Here is a 17,785-nt window from a genome sequence, read left to right as displayed (position 1 = left end):
GCCTGTTCGCAAACTCCTCAGCTACTCTCTCATCCCTGAGCTTGGCAACATCCAGCCTAGGCTGGGATGGTACCATTCTCCAGGATTTAAGGTGCAGCTTTAGAGTTGCTACAACAAGCCTGTGGTCAGTATTGAGGAACTGAGCACTCCGGTAGACCCTGCAGTTCTGTATCATCCTCCAACGACCGTCAATGAGGACATGGTCAATCTCCTTTGCCACACCGCCAGCGTTGGAATACCAAGTCTAGCGATGAGCTTGTGGGCGCTGAAACCATGAACCAGCCACCCCAAGTCCATGACTTCTTGCAAAGTCAAGGAACTTAGTGCTATTCTGGTTCATAGTTCCTGACCCATGGGGACCAACACACACCTCATAACCATCCCTACCAGTTCCAGTCGATGCATTGAAATCCCCCAAGACTAGAAGTGTATCTCGTCTGGGGCACTGATCAACCACAGACTCGAACGTGGCGTAGAATGCATCCTTCACGGTGAGATCACTCGCCTCAGTCGGAGCATAAACAGAGACCACGGAAATGACACCTAAGGAGTGACGAATCCTTAATCTCATAATACGCTCGTTGACCGGTGTTACCTCAATTATCATTGGGGTCAGCTTATTGGACACAGCTGCAGCAACTCCTTGGGTATGGTAACCATCAAAGCGACCAGACCAATAGTAGGTGTAACCACCCACCATTATCTCGCCGCAATCCGGTCTCCGAACCTCAGAGAGAGCTGCAATCCCGATGTCCAAACGCTTGAGCTCAGATGATAACAGAGACAGGTGATCATCCTCTCTTAGGGATAGGACATTCCAGGCACCCACCCGAAGGGACCGCCTCAGGTTAACCCAAGGAGACCGCCGTCTGGTGGACGACACCTCAGCACCACTCCGACACACTCTCCCGCAATCTGACCCAGGGATGTTACCCCGTGGTTTCCCTCGTATCAAAGATTGGGGGTCCCGAAGGCTTTGCCCCAATCCCGTCATCCGGTGAGCTGCCCTGCGAAGGGAAGCTGCACAGGAGGTACTCCCACGGAGTGGGTTTTCAGATTTTTTTTCGTTTTGCGGAATGAAAGGTTTTACGGTGGCCGGAGTGCAAATCCTGCCACCAACCTCCTAATAAGAAGTGACCCAACTGCAGGAGGACGTCTGCAGACACAGTTGGGCACTAGATATGGATGGCCGTTGGCTCACAAGGAGCTCCTCCGCCCTTTGATAGGTTTTGTTTTTAATCCCGCTGGGTGTCCATATCCAAACACCCCCCCTCACCAGAAAACCTGGTGGGGGAGACGGTTTAGTCGCCGACAACCCGACCATGGAACAGGTTAGTACAGGTTTACATGGTACCTGTAGCAGGTCACAGATCGAACCTGACCTGACAAAGGTGGACAACAATCAAAACATGGAGACCTATGGATGGCAATGGGAACAGGGGAAGGCCATGCCAAAGTTGGAGGGATAAAAGACAAATATTAGGGAAGAGTAAATTGGAACAAATAAGCCAGAGACAGAGCAATAGGGCATCAACATTTTGTGGCTTTCGTCCAGCAGTGGACTGAAAATAGCTGACGATGACGACACGGCAAAACATTCTGTCATTGAGGAATGAAACAATGGATTAAAATTGAACTCAGGCTATCAAAGCAAGCTTTGGGGTTGGGCAAGTCACAAATTGAAATGATGGTTGGATTATGTTATTGACACAATGTCTTAATCATGTTAGCATCGTTCTTTGTCAGACAGGTAGAGCAATAGATCCTCCTCCTCCTTCGTATGCCGCACAAAGCTGCGGATAGCATCATTGGCTGAAGGCGTGGCTGTGCTTCTGATGCTGTGCCCCCATTACCAGTACACTGGTACTCATTTCAACGACTTCAGAAGGATGACTGGCTGAGTTAACCCCACCTAGTGTCAATTTAACAGCCAACATGGGCTCAAACTCAGGACTCTAATATCCGAAGCCAGACACCCCAACTGCTAAGCCAACATGAGGCTTGGAGCAATAGATGAAATCAACAGAATGGTGATCACAATAATGACAATGCAAATCACTGTGGGAAGCAAGGAAAAGCAGATGTTTCAGGCATTAACCCTTTAACAGGTTAATTGATCATGCAAATAGTTGAGTGATTTGGACGAGAAACCAAAATGTGGGAGGCAACAATCACCATGATCTGGAGCCAGAATGGTTTGGAACAAAAGGGTTAATGCCAGATTTTCTCTGATGAAGGGCTTGCACCCAAAAAGTCAGCTCCTTCCTTTCCATGGTAGTTAACATACTTCGATCAATGCTCTGCTGATTCCATCCATGTTATTGACCATTTTTAAGCATTACTTATAGCATCATCCTCCACAAGAATTATCTGGAAATGCCAAAAAAAAACAAAATACCCCCAATCTGGTATCTCATAGACTGTCCTGAACAATAGGAACTGCCTTTCCCAATGCAGAAAAGTTTCTGGAGCTGCGATTGTAACCACAAACCCCAGATGCAGCCAACAACACGTTTTGATCATCCAACAAAAACAGGGAATTTTCATTGGATTGCATGACTTTACTCCTTTTGGGATTTTCAGATTGGAACAGACACTGACTTTTGCATATTGGTCCGAGAAGGCAGGCGCAGCAGGGCAAAGGACTTTCACTGGATGAAAAATAATTCCATCGACCATAAATAATGCTGAGCAAGAACAACAACCTATAGTTTATGGTTGCGATAACTGTTACAACCATTTCTGGTTTGGAAAGTCTCCATAATTGTGTGTGTAAAAATGGACAATGGAGTCATTTACAATGTGCAACCCAAAGGTGGAAGGCAACGACTGCAATAATCTGGGGCCAGAATGGTATGGTACTTCTCATCAGAACCAGAACCAGCAACTTGTCTTCAGGAGATACTCTACACCTCATAGTAACCTCTCTAACTGTGATGTGGTTTAATATTAATGTAGCACCAGAGGAGATGATTAGCCAAACAAATTCAATATATTTTACAAATTCTCGTTATGTGAGTGAACTACTGAAAAACTAGAAGGGCACTCGGTGGAACGCATATCTCCACCACGTAATACCTGATCCACAAAAACATATCGGGCTTAACGCATTATTGAAATATGCTTTACATTACTATATCGTTTTTGGCCCTAACTCTCAATGCAGAAGAATCACTTAAAAAACTTGGAGTAGTCTGATCCATATCCAGATCTTCACTAAAATCTAATCAGTTCGTCTTTGTTCCAACACCGAACTTGCCCACAATTTCATCCGGATCCGTCCACAACTTTTTGAGATATCCTGGACACAAACAAATCGACAAACTGACAGACAAAGACAGAAAGGGGTGAAAACACAACCTCCTTCACCTTTGGTGGTGGAGGTAATGGCATACTTTCACTTCTGACTTTCACACGTGGAAATAATTACTAATATTTGATGGAATGAAGCAGAAAAAGCAACAAATTTGAAACTTGAATGCAAGGCACCAAACAAAGGTTGGTTCTTTCAGAAGTCAGGTCAAGTCAGGTATGGGAGCATGTGTCGGAGCGGCGCGTCACTGCGTCCACTTTCCGCCGGTACTCCAAGGGCCTCCATCTGGCCATCCCCATCTCATTGAGATGCTGTTCAACCTGCTGCAACCACGAGGCACGTGGTCGGCCTATTTTCCTCTGCCACTCACGAGACTACCTCGCTGAGAGAATCTGGTAAGCAGGATCAGCATCAGGAAAATGAGCCACATGTCCATACAGTCACAGTTCACGGACTATGCAGGTAACAAATCTCATTTGAGTCTCATCAGGATCTGCCCCTGCCAAAACTTTCGTTTGCGTTCGGTGAAGACCTGAAGAGCAAGGATACGTTCAATCGTTGACCTCTTTTGGTTTAAAGCCTGACTGCTCTGGATGCTGGTGCTCAAGCAGATGGTGGTGAACCCCATCAAGAATTATTTGAGCAAAGACCTTGCCCGGCACTGAGAGCAGCGTCACCCCTCGGAAGTTGTTGCAATCTTGGCGATCACCCTTCCCTTTCCAGAGGGGGACAACAAGGCCTCTCTTTCAGTCAGTTGAGATGACGCCTGTGTTCCAGGCAGATCACTGAACTGCATGCAAGAACACGAATGCAGCATTTCCACCAGCCTTGAGAAGTTCAGCATGGATGCCACAGATCCCAGGAGCTTTACCCCATTTCAACCGGTTAACCACTGCCTGTGTTTCCACAAACGAAGGTGGACCACAGTTGATTGGAGGATCAGCAATAGGGATAGCAACACCCCTGGCATCCAACTCAACAGCTGGTGGATCAGCCTGGTACAGCCGCTCAAAGTAACTGGCCCAGCAGGCCTCCATTTCAGATTCCTCTGACAAGAGCCCACCACCCTCTGCTCTAACAGCAGTACACCGATGTCGGGCTTGGAGGAACGCAATGCATGAATTCCCCTGCAAGCTGGAAGAGAATCACTTGACCACAGGCGATGCTCTACCCCCTCAGATTCCTCGCACATAGGCCTCCTTGTCCACCCTTAGTACACGTGCAGTTTTACACCTCAGCTCCTTGAACAGCTCAGCTTTGCCATTCAGCCTGGCCCTGTGACTGGTCAATGGTATCCAGTGTCCCTTGAGATAAAAATTCCTCTTCGCCCGACGGTGAGTTCCAAGACATCTACCGGCAGCATCAAGGACGGTGGTCTTGAAGGCAATCCACAACTCTTTTTGGAAGAAAGGACCTTTAACCCTTTGAAACCCTAGCTGCCGTTTTACCAGTTGCTATTCAAACGTGCATATACCCAAGTGGTTGGTTTACCGTCCGTTACTCAATCCTGCATATACCTGAGTGGCCAGATTTTTGTCCAGTGAGCCCAGGGTGGGAAAGCCGAAAGCCCCAAGAAGTTCAGGGTTGAAAGGGTTAACACTGACAATGTATTACACATTTGTCAGCAATGCCTGTAATGGTGTGTCAACTGATATATTTTAGCTTGCACACGACCTGAAAATTACCTTGGAGATTGGAGGCAAATGTTTAATGTCATTATGCAGATAGAAAATCCGTAGATATCAACATTATTGAAGCCACATACATTCTTGAGATTTTAATATGACAAAAATTGACCTGGCCACACACCAACTCGACCCAGGAACAGAAGGTCACAAACCTTCAGGAAGCTAATTGCATCACACAGATGGCTGGCCTGGTTATCGATATATTATCCTACGATTAATTTGTAATTGGTCAATGACTTTAACATCAACACAAGTTTTTTATGATGGACCCCAGGCATCAAAAAGCTACATACACCAGACATACGTTTTCAAATGGAGCACCTTACTGCCTATAGAGCATTCAAACAGCATCAGATGTAACAATAAATGCGAATTGTTGCTCCCAGCTTATCAGCTCGATGATGGAAGACGTCATTTGCATTTTTGCCGCCGACATCCCTACCCCATTTGGAAACCCATGTGGGCACTGGCAACTTGCTCGCAATAATGAAAACCAATAACCATTCCTTTTACACCATGAGGTGCATAGGGCTGCCGAGGCAGTTTCATTTGGCTAAAGGCCCGGTCACACCTTGACGTTTTAGCCAATGTATGCCGATTTTTGAATTTTTTTTCTAAAACGCTGGCACACGTTGAATACGTTATAGGTAAGTTTTGATAACATTGAGAGCATGCTGAAAACACTGCCATACGTCGTTGTACGTTGGCTTTAAACGTTGTACTTTTTGGTTGTCCTCAAATTTTTTTATGCTTGAAATTTCACGACGTATGCCGGCGTATGACTCGCACGTTCCGCTACGCTGGCCACAAGTTGTATGCATGGTCTGCGATCGTTGACAGACGTCAACACATGCTACTTGTAAGTTTATCATAAGTTGAGACACGCCGAGGTAATGTTTAGCGCACCCGAAACTTATTTCTAACCTATGATTAACGTGTTGTTGGCACGTTACGCGATCGTTGCCACACGTCGACAGACGTTACTTTTAAGTTACTCATAGGCTGAAAGACGTCGGTATAATGGATCGTCCTTGCGTCAGCGTCAGCGTCCACGGCCAGGACACTTATTTGCAGCATTCTTCAAACTTTTCTTCGGCATGACGAGGATGTTCACACTTCGATGTCTAGCTTGGCTATGATTCCAATTGTCCATCGGCAGCGTCTATTTAAAATAGTCGAATTTGAGCGTTTTAACACGTTCAGAAGAAACGCTTCAAATTTCCAAACCCCAGCGTCAAAAAACAAAGGCGAGTGACAGCAATTTAAATCGTTCATTGTAAACAATGAAAATAGCTGAGTGGTACCGTTTAAAAGTCGTTGAGTGTAAAAAAAATCCAATTGTTGAGCGCAAGCGTCTACTTTCAATAGTGGAGATGCAGCCATTTAAATCGTTGAGTTTATCATTTAAATCGTTAAACGCAAGGACGATCCATCATAACCCACACCCTCCCCCTCACACTCACCTACTACTGCCAACATGAACAAACTACTACTAATACTAATACTAATACTGATACTGATACTTATACTGTTACTGCTGACATGGACATTGACTCAAAAAGGACTCGAAAACACTGTTGGGTTCCCCTTTTATGAACACCATTTTTATATACCAATTCCCAAAACCGCTGGGAACACGTCTTTATATGGCTGTTGTAAGCTAGAAACACGTTATTTTTTTTTTTTTTGTCGACGGGAAGATGTCATTGGAATACGTCTACATACGTCAATGTGTGTTGGGACTACGTAAAGAATTGGTTCAAAGCACGTCAAACATAAGTTAGAAATAAGTTTCACGTAAAAAAGACATTACCGCGATGCGTTTCGACTTATGAGTAGCTTATAAGTATCCTTTGTGGACGTGTGTAAGCGTCCACATATCGTGTGTAAAACTTATCCCTATCGCATGCGGAACGTGTGTCATACGCCGAGTACGTCGTAAAATTTTGAAAATGTTTAAAATTTCTTGACGTACTCTACTTACTACGACGTATGATAGCGTACTTTAGCGTTCTACTCACGTATACCAAACTTACTCATACCGTATTTGACGTGCCCCAACGTTTTAGACACATTTTTCTTAGGTCGGCATACGCTGGCAAGATCGCCAAGGTGTGACCGCGATGTTGACACTTCCATTTCTACGGCAGTTATGATTCGAATCATTGTGCGTCAGCCTTTTAATAGGCTACGTCACGACATCGTCGGCGATGCGTGCAACGCGCTATGCCTAAGTTAGACTATCGTTGGGCATCGGTTGTGTAGGCCGACAACAGGTTCAGCATTCGTTGGTACAAGTTATCCATAACACAACGAAACATTCTGTGTCCGTTACCAATGCGTTATACATAAGACCAAGTCGCTATGAATACGTCCGAATCTTGAAAAAAAAACATCAAAAGTTCAACGTAAGCCAGCGTTTTACATACATTTTAATACGTTGCCATCGCTCGCTAAAACGTCAAGGTGTGACCGGGCCTTAAGGAGTAAAATCCTGGATGGGTCGCCACAGCGACACAGGATACTCGAACGGCTTATTACCCCAGTAAGCTGGTACTCATTTTGCTGACATTGGAAGGATGACAGGCCGAGTCAACACACCTGTTGTCATTTCAACAGCACAACAGGGGCTCAAACTCAAGACCCTAAGATCTCAAGCTCGCTACCTTAACCCTTAAGCCAACACCAGGCTTTTAACTGCAATCCGACTAAAGAATGACAGCACTGAGATGGAGGTTATCAGCACTTTGCTTACAGTAAATAATGAGCTTTGATGTGACTGCAAAGATAGTTGGAGGTGGATGCTGCAGATTTAACAGCTTCTTGGAGCTTGAATATTAAAAAAAAAAATTCATTGTTCTGGTGACAGCATTGATAAACGACACCCCCAGGTAGCATCGTTGGCAACAGCTCCACCAATAGTTGTCCATAATGGCCCAAAGCAATATTTTTGGATGACAAACTGGGAAGGCACTGCTTTTCTTTTTCATAATTTAGATGCTGAAACACTCCAAAATTACGAATTTATATTTTCATCACTGCTTCCTGTGGTTAACCCCAACTGCAAGGTGGGTTCACGAGCTGGAATAATCTTACCTTCAAAAGCCTGGAAGATGGCAAAGAATTGCAGCGTCTTGGTTTCCACGTTGCAGTTGGAGAAGTTAAAATACACATCCCCCGACCCTAGATATTGCTCCACAGGCCAGTACTCATCTTCTCGCCAGCTCTCTTCATGTCCTTCGTTCATTCCCAAAAGCATAGTCAAATGTCCGTTCTCACACTCTGGTGCACTTTTATTGTAAAATTTCACCAGGACATTGCTTTGTGATTGCACCAGCCAGCTACCAGAAACATGGTTAGGCACTCCATCTGGCCAGTTAGGACTCATCACTGGGACAGACGAGCCATCATCGAGATCCAGAAAGATGATAAAGGTTTCTGCAAAGGAAAAGGAGGAGATAGAAAAAAAAAAAAACTAAAAAACTAAAACGGCATTAGGTAGAGCACATACCTCTCTGCCAAAAACAGGGATGAAAACATAACCTCCATCCACCTTTAGTGGCGAATTTACAAGGCGATTATGATGCATTACAAACCTGTAAACACTTCACAAGTCACCAAGGTGATGAGATGCAATCAGAGAGAACAAAGACACTCCTGTTGTCCAAATATTTGGTTTTTAATTTAGCTTTTAGTGTAAATCAAGATTGTCCATTTTTGCTTTCCAAATTTGGACTCTTCCATGAGCCTTCTTGGTCGAATTTTAAAAAAAGTTATCAATTTACAGATCATCACCTCAAAGTATTTCAGGGGTGTCATTATTTATGGCATTACACGCAGCAAAACGATCGACTGCCAAGTTAGCATAAAATGTTTGTCCAAAACCTACAACATACTTTCAGGCACATGGATAAATATGAGACTCGCTCATGTGCCACTTGCGCATAATGGTTGCTTGTGCGACGGCATGTTCAGTAGTTGGTAGGGGACATTGCCATCATGTCAAACTGGCTTTAAGCATCAGATGCAAATTGAATGATCCTTCGCTGTCAATACTACGATGCCCATAGTTAGTCAAGGACCAATTTTTCCTTACGATTCCAGCACATTTTTGATGGTTCTGGCAGGAATTGAACTTCTGAGAGGAGCATGGAACAATTTTTTCACTTTACTTGCTAACTCAGCAAATAAACTTGCTGTAACTTTATCAAAATGTTCGGAACCTCAGTAACGATGCCAAGAGTATAAATAATGCATATTCTAACCTTGTGGTTAAATTCTTTTGACACAAATTGTACACAACCCTCCTGGTCTGGCATTGCATTAGCAGAAAAGTGGCAACCCCTCTGCTTATATACAATGGAGACCTTACAATGCTTAGAAATAAATTCCAGCAGTTTGGCCGCATTGATCATTTCGATTGCAAAATGACCGAGCATGAAGAGCTAAATAGAACTTCTGCAGCCAAACTCGATATACAGCCAAGTTCCACTGGAGAATATCCAATTCAGTCTGGTTTACATCTGCACTGATGGAAACCATTGCTGTGAAAGCAACAAGTGAGATGCAGTTTGGCCACATTGATCCACATTGAATCAATGTGGATGTGGTCACATTGGCCAATCAATGTGGCCACATTGAAAGCAGCAAGTTTGGCCACAATTTTTTATTTTTCCCACCATTTCCTGAAAAACCTAATATAAACAATATGCACACACATTTATTCCTTATATTGGGCTGGGTTGAAAACGCCTTTGATTTCTTTTCAAACCATCAGCGTTTGAAAAATAAATGAAAACAATGAAGAACAACAGACATATATGGCACCATTTTAGATTTTTTTTCTTTGCTTTTTTTTGGTCAATGCCTCAATTTTATGGGTAATGTTATTATTTCATTGGAGAAATTGAAGAAAGGGCACTAGAGCCAAGAAAAACAAAAAAGGCACAGCCAAAGTGGCCGAAAACCCAGTAATTTATACACCGGCATTGCGACCACACAAGAGAACATCAACGGCAATAGCCATGGTTGCTTGTTAATTTTGTGCCTCGTTTAGAACTTGCCTATGGCATGGTTTGTGTGTGTTATTGAAAGCATACACAGTGGGGTGAAAAAGCACAAGTCCACTGAAATTAATGGCAAGCTTTCTCAAATCATGATTTCAAACAAATTTGTCATGATATTGAAGATATTGTTATGGTTGAAGGGGTAGATGGAGGAATTTCAGAGGAGAGTGAGGATTGAAGAGTTGTTTGGCCCGTGGATGTGAAAGAGACATCTGGATGTAAATAAGTAGGGAAACTGTGAGCTTAAGTGTTGGGTGGTGCGGTGTTAATTAGATCGGGATTGAGAATAAATTCCCCCAGTATGTGATTGCCCCCCTGTAACCTATGATTTTCCATTTACAAGCGAGCCAAACATGCCGAGCAGGCAGAAGCCCCACCTCCAAGGGTGACGGCGAGCGAAGTCATGCCCCTGAGGCTGATTGATGAGCATGACATCAGAAGAGGCAGGCGTGCTGAACAGATAGAGGCCCTGCATTCCGAGGTTTACTTCCGAGCAAGCCAGGGCCCGAAGGTGGAATGGTGGTTTGGTGTGACATCAGATGGAGTTCAGAAAAGAACGCCGTGTGCAGAGCGAGGGACGCATGCAGTCGAGAAGGAACATAGCCATGAGATGGCTTGTAAGAACAGGCCTTTCTGGCTAGCTTTCCTTCGATGCATGAAGACGACAGCACAATTCTCACATTCGTGCTGAGGCGATTTGGCTCGCATACTGAGCAAGACACTGACTATTGACTCTTGGTTGGTCATATGGAACGATCCTCGAGGTCTCGTGTGTGCCACCAAAGGGGATGGTGCGATTCTGCAAAGCCGCGGCATCAGAGAGGACAATCGACAAAGAAGCTGCACGGGGTCTCTGAGCCTTGATGTTGAATACCACTCACAAAATGCCTGACGAACGTCCCCGCTGCGAGAGAGCAGCTTGGCACCATTTTACACATGCAAATCGAAGCACCTCGATTCCACGTTCCTTAAAGATCATCTCTGGACCAAATTAAGTGCCAGAATAAAGGATTTTTTTTATTTCGTTTCCCCTTATCTGTATTAGAGTCGGTGTGTAGAGGCAGCTCGACTTTACACTTTAGTTTCTCTCACGATTATTACATCTGAATTATTGTCCTTTGTAAATATTTGGCCATTTTCATTAAATTCCGTGGTTAAGTTAAGTTGATGTTAATGCGTATTTGTTGTGGGGTTCGAGTATAAACCCCCCCCCCCCCCGTGTTGTGCATCCACCCATGCCTTCATCACTCCGCCATTGTGCCTTGCCCTTCTCACGCACTTTATAATTTCTGAGGATTAACGTGTCCACCTCCTATTAATAAGGAACCACTCGACCATCCGGGCTCACGGTGTTAACCGCCCGAAACCACAAATTGGGTCTGGGAGTTTAACCTGGACCGCCAGCACCGCGACAATATGTATCCATATTATTAAATTATATAGTTATTATTGACCGACACTCTTTCTTAAAAGAATAGACTATAAGGGTGACTACATTTGAGAGAAAGATTAAAATTAGGTGAACAATCTGACTATGTTCTGGAGTGCATTCCGACACTGTTGGGAAAACATCGACTCAAACATAATCCATAAACTAATTAAATCAATCTCAAAATGGAGTTGAGGCAGTTCTCAAGGAAAAAAGGGTCACACTGATTATTGAATGTAATGACAGATTAGATTTTTTCTGATAATAAATAACTGTGATGTCCTTAAGGGTTCACGAAAATCCCTTGAAAGTACTTTTGGCTTCAAATTGAAACAATTTCTTTTGTTATCACATCTCAATTAATCCATTACCTACTGTGACTCATACTTCTGTATGAATGTGTATATATATATATATATATATATATATATATAATTGTTATGGTTCTGCAAACTATAGCGGTTCTCGATGTCATTATTTCGTTATTACTTGATACAGATAGGGTCCTCCTTGTGTCCAATGGGCTACAAAGGGAATATATGCTGTTGTAGGTTTAGCCAAGTCTTTCCCCCTTCATCCAACTCTCTATCTTGCGATCCACACTCCATCTGTCTTCCGTACCATATTTCCGTGTACCCACTGCACTTTGCTCCTAACCTCGTAATTCCACGTAATGCCTTCACCCTTTGTCTTTCCAACCCCCATTCTGCAATTCCCTGTAATGCCTTCACCCTTTGTGTTTCCAACCCCCATTTTGCAATTCCCTGTAACACATTCACCATTTCCAGTTCAAGTTCAAACCTCACCACATGGTCAAGTAAACTCTTCATCACTACAAACCCAGTTCAATCCTCAAGTCCTTCTATGCCTTGTGTTCTCTCTTGCTCACCATGGTTGCACCGACGTTCAGAGCCAGCACTGGCTTGGTAATCGTGATCGTTTTATGCTGCCATCATGTTGCGCAGTTGACACATACAGCACAGCAGCTGCACTCCGTGACGTCACACTGCGGCAAGGGATGGTCAATCGAGGGACACTGCAAGTGGAAGGAGCAAATGTTCGAGAAACGGTCGCTTTGCCTCGCCACCTGGGCTAAAAGGGACAGCTCGATCTCATGACAAGAGAGTCATTGTCACCTATCAGAACCGCTGCCTTGTGAGCTGAGCTACTTCAGAGTTGAGCCACAATCTGGGCAAAGCTGCCTGTCCATCGACCAAGAGTCACAGGTGTTGCGAGGGTGCCCCCGTCGAACCATGAGCTTTTGGTGAGCAATCGGGGTGAGTTGCCCTGTTACCAGCCTGACTTGAAAGGACCAAGGACAAATGCAGCATGCAGCTCCACATGCGGCAGCTCCAGCAGCTCCAGCAGCATCGGCACAGCACCAACACACCCTTGCATTCCCGTTCTCCACCCTCCCACCCCCACCTTTTGGATCATCACAGACCCACGGAAGGTAAGAAAGAGGTCGCCAGCAAGCCTTGCTGTCTGTCTATCTGTCTGGCTCTCATCTTCTAGCTTACTTTTCCCCAGAATGAATCTGACAGTGCATCACGTCTTATGTTTCATCGTAGATAAGATTGTCTTAAGTGGGCTTCATAAGTGTTAAGGGTAAAGGTTCTGCTCTTTGTCTCAGTCCGATTCACTGCATGCAAGTGTCGTACCCTCACGAGTACCCTACACATGCGTTTTGCCATCCCTTGTTAATGAAACCTTACAGCAGTGGTTTTCAAACTTTTTTTAGTGTCGACCCAATTTCAGAACCTCTCTACATCGCGTGACCCAAATGATTCAAAACCGAATTCATAATATACAAGAGAAGATTTAATATGACACAAGAACATTTACTGTTTACTTTATTCACCATTGTCATGTTTTCATTGACGAGTAAACGGAGAATAGCCGACAGTATCCAAATAGTACAGTTGAATGTTTCAGAAGTTTAGTCCAAATGACATTTAGATATATCAGTGAGAAGGATGAGCCTGTTTTTCAGAAACCAACTTCTCTATTCGTGGAGAAGTAGATGACAATGCCAGGATCATATCATGCTCCATTTCTAGGTGATTTCTGTACTTTGTTTTAATCACCACCATGGTGGAGAACGACTGCTCACAAAAGTATGATGAAGAATATGGCATGAGAACCTTAATGGCGTGCCGTGACAGGGTCAGGTACGACGACAGCATTTTGCACCAGAATGTCGACAACGAATTCGTCCGTGCAAGAGCCTGCGCTCCTGAATCCTGCTGGAGCTGTACAAGCTCTTCCTGCGCTGTATCATCTTCATCAGCAATTGAGTCCAGTGGAGCCGTGAAAGGGTCCTGAACCACAGAAAAGGACTGCACATCCAGCTCAGGGAAATAGTGCTCGAACTGTTCAATGAGCGACCGAAGGTGACGTACTATCTCCCCAGAAAGACTGTCGAGCTCAGCATCATCATACTGGCAGGTCGTTAGATGCTCCACCAGATGGGGGGAAACGCTGAAGCACTTAAGCTGCTTTGTCTGCCAGTAATTTTATAGTCGCCAGAAATTCGCTCATTTTGTCGTGAAAAATCATGAGGTTGGTGTCTTTGCCTTGGAGGGAGCGGTTGAGGACATTGAGACAAAGATGTCAATGAGATAGCACAGTTCTGACAGCCAAGATTCCAACTCAAGCAACGCGACCCATGCTGTTTTCCCTTGTGTGCGTAGGAACTCCTTCAGTTCATCTTTGAGCTCGTAAACGTGCAGAAGAAGGTTTCCTCGAGATAACCACCTGACTTGAGTGTAGAATAGTAAATTCTTATGGTCGGCGTCCATCTCCTGGCAGAATAGCCTGAATAACCTCGTGTTGAGAGCACTCGATTCGATGTGATTCACCATTTTTACGACTTCTGAGAGCACGCTCTGCAAGGTTTGTGGCAAAGTACGAGAGGCGAGCGCTTCTCAGTGAATCATGCAGTGTATGGAGGTCTGAGGAGCCACCTCAAGCAATTTAGCCTTGAATCCAGAACGCACTCCTAACATTGCTGGCGCGCCATCTGTTGTCGAACCGAGCAACTTTCCGAAGTCCAGATCATGGTCATGATAAAACTGCTCTACTTTCCCAAAAATGTCCTCGCCTTTGGTGGTGGCCTCCAATGGTTTGATGAGCAGAGGCTCATCGACAAAGTTATCAGCTTTGATGAAGCGGACCCAGACGATGAGTTGCGCATACGATGTGATATCAGTGGACTCGTACAACTGTATGGTGTGCCACGGCGATTCCTTGATCTTCTGTATGACCTGAGCCATTACGTCCAGACTCATATCTTCAATTCTGCGTTGGATGGTGTTGTCAGAGAGGGGTATAACTGCCAGTTTCTTCGCCGCTTCCTCCCCAACCATCAGAGATACCATGTCCTTTGTACATGGCAGCACGAGTTCTTCCGCAATGGAGTGAGGCTTTTTAGTCTTGGCAAGATGGAGCGACACTCGATACGAGGCCTCTAATGCCCGAGAATTGGTCTGATTGCATGTATCCTCTCTGTCAAGACGCATATTCTTGAGTGCAAGAAGTTTCCACTCAAAGAATGCTCTCTCCTTATCCTGATAAGGTGCATGTTTTGTAGTCAAATGCCTCTGCAACTTATTTTGTTTCATGGAGTCCATAGAAAGCACTTCAAAACAAATCACACACTGAGGCCTCTGTGCCCCACTTTTATCCACCACGTAGTAAGATCTAAGGTCCAGAAATTTATCCTGGTAAGAACGTTCTCGAGATTTGCTGGTGGCCGGTGCTGCAATCACAAATAAGGTCTCGAGTCGTACGTGGAGACGTGAATAGACGTTAATGATAGAGTCAGAGTCTGAGTCTGAGTGTCCGTGGATCAAACCACTAATTTCCCGCCAAAATGAACCGTCCTTCAGCAAGACCACACATTGGCTGGATCCCATTCCAAGCGTCATGTTGCACCGGTTCCCATACTTTGAACGAACCGATTATATTACATCCCGTAAAAGCGAACACCGATTGAAAGTAAACAATTTTTTTTTTTTGCTCTAAGCGGACGCCCGCGACCCCACAAAATTTGCTCGGCGACCCCACTTGGGGTTGCGCCCCCGGGTTTGAAAAACCAAGCCTTACAGCATACAAGTGCCACACAAACCCCTCCTCCTCTTTATGATCCTTTACTATAAATAAATCCCAAAATGTTCTTCCATCCTGTTGATAACGTCTTTTCCCTATTGGTCCAGCCCAGTCCACACTTAGTGTTAGCCTGGGACATTTTACCCCACTAATTGGCTCACGTGACTAGCTGGTGCTGCACATATGTTCCACTCGGCAGAATGTCACCAGGTGCTGTGCCAAGGGTATGGCCTCCAGTTAGGTTGCTGTGCCAATAAAGGCATCCCGGAAACCTCGAAGCATAACCCTGCCAGACCGGTTGTCCAAGTCAAGTGACTACGGCTGTCTAAGATCTGCAGTCATTGGATCACGGAGTTTTCTATGGTAGGTGGCCTCAGGTCTAGAGATCGGGAAGATAATCCCAGAACCACCCCATGTGGTAGCCCCGAACCACAGTTCCATAGATCATAGATTATATATATATATATATATATATATATATATATATATATATATATATATATACATATATTAAATACATACATACACACAGATACAATTAATGTCTAATTTCAAACATAGGTATGCAATGCTTTGCCTGCAAAGCACCATTCTGACAGTTTATAGTCGGATCTGGAATCAAACCATTCAATGTGCCACATACTTTTCCTCACTTGATTGTAAATAAATGTTGTTTAGAAATGTTCCCAGCTCGTTTTCATGTTTTCTTCCATTGGTCCAGCATGGCCCGCATCCTAGTTTAGCCAGGATCCTATCCCCCCCAACGATCTGTTTCCTAGCCGGTACACGATTGGCAGTTACGCTCGGCTGCATCCGATCTGGAAAGGTGATCCTGTTTGAGCCAATGGGTACCGAGGGTGCATCCCCCGGTAATTGGAATATGTGACCATTAGGTAAATGGTATTTATTAGATGGAGGAACCTAAGTCACGTGGTCGAGTTATTGATGTTCGCGGTCGATTAGCAACCCACCGCATCACAAAGTTATTCGTGTGTGTGACGACCTGCGATTTCTGAGTCTGGTGGGAACCCGAGGTAGGTCTCCCCCCCCCCCCCCCCCGTGGTCTTCTCACCCCCGACCCTGGATCCGCAACAGTATTACAGTACTGTATTCAGTGTCCATCTCCAAAAGCCATATTTGATACTTTCTCTGTTTGGATTGTTCTGCTGATATCCAGACCACATATCAGAAGTCAGATCAACAGCACATCTTTCTGGCCACAAAACAGCACTGAAGTAACTAAATATTGTCGCCTCTAAATGTAATAACTCCAATAAAGTAGGATGGGAGTGTTTGAGCGATTGTCTTATTGCATACATGTACAAGCATAAATATTTGTTGCTCTGATCAATATGTAATGCATGTTATACAATACATGTCCCTCATTCTATGATGAATATCAAGGTTAAATGAATGTGGTGGTGCTATTGATATATATATATATATATATATATATATATATATATATATATATATATATATATATATATATATATATCTTCTTCTTCTTCCTCTTTCGGCTTGCTCCCGCTAGGGGTCGCCACAGCGGACCAACTGTCTCCATTTTGCTCTATCCTCCACATCTTCCATTGACACTCCAACCACCCGCATGTCCGCCCTCACCGCATCCATGAACCTCTTCTTTGGCCTTCCTCTTCTCCTCCTGCCTGGCGGCTCCATCTTCAACATCCTTCTCCCGATATACTCCGTTTCCCTCCTGTGCACATGTCCAAACCATCGCAATCTCGCCTCTCTCACTTTGTCTCCAAACCGTCCTACCTGCGCTGTCCCTCTAATACACTCATTTCTTATCCTATCCATCCTCGTCACTCCCAACGAGAATCGCAGCATCTTTAACTCTGCCACCTCCAGCTCTGCTTCCTGTCTTTTGTTAGCGCCACCGCCTCCAAACCATACAACATAGCTGGTCTCACTACCGTCTTGTATACTTTCCCCTTCACTCTTGCAGCTACCCTTCTGTCACAAATCACTCCTGCAACTCTTCTCCACCCACTCCATCCTGCCTGCACTCTCTTTTCACTTCTCTCCCACACTCTCCGTTACTTTGCACAGTTGATCCCAAGTATTTAAACCAATCCACCTTCCCCACCTCAACTCCTTGCAACCGCACCATACCACCACCCTCCCTCTCATTTACGCACATGTACTCCGTCTTTCT

At 44.7% G+C, this 17,785-nt stretch overlaps 1 protein-coding gene across 1 annotated transcript in view; it reads right to left on the bottom strand.

Moving 5' to 3' along the window:
* Positions 1-17,785, bottom strand: part of CDCP1 (CUB domain containing protein 1) — a 43,855-nt gene that overhangs the window by 16,969 nt on the left and 9,101 nt on the right. The window contains exon 5 of the mRNA XM_085887902.1: positions 8,098-8,439. Coding sequence (XP_085744028.1) covers positions 8,098-8,439 — 342 coding nt within the window. The remainder of the gene's footprint in view (positions 1-8,097; positions 8,440-17,785) is intronic.

The sequence above is a fragment of the Eptatretus burgeri genome, chromosome 7 (genome assembly GCF_056783735.1).
Source record: "Eptatretus burgeri isolate ZD-2024b chromosome 7, Ebu_testis_v1, whole genome shotgun sequence".
NCBI lineage: Eukaryota > Metazoa > Chordata > Myxini > Myxiniformes > Myxinidae > Eptatretus > Eptatretus burgeri.
Note: the sequence above shows the minus strand (reverse complement) of the source record. Positions and strands in the feature narration are given on the sequence as shown.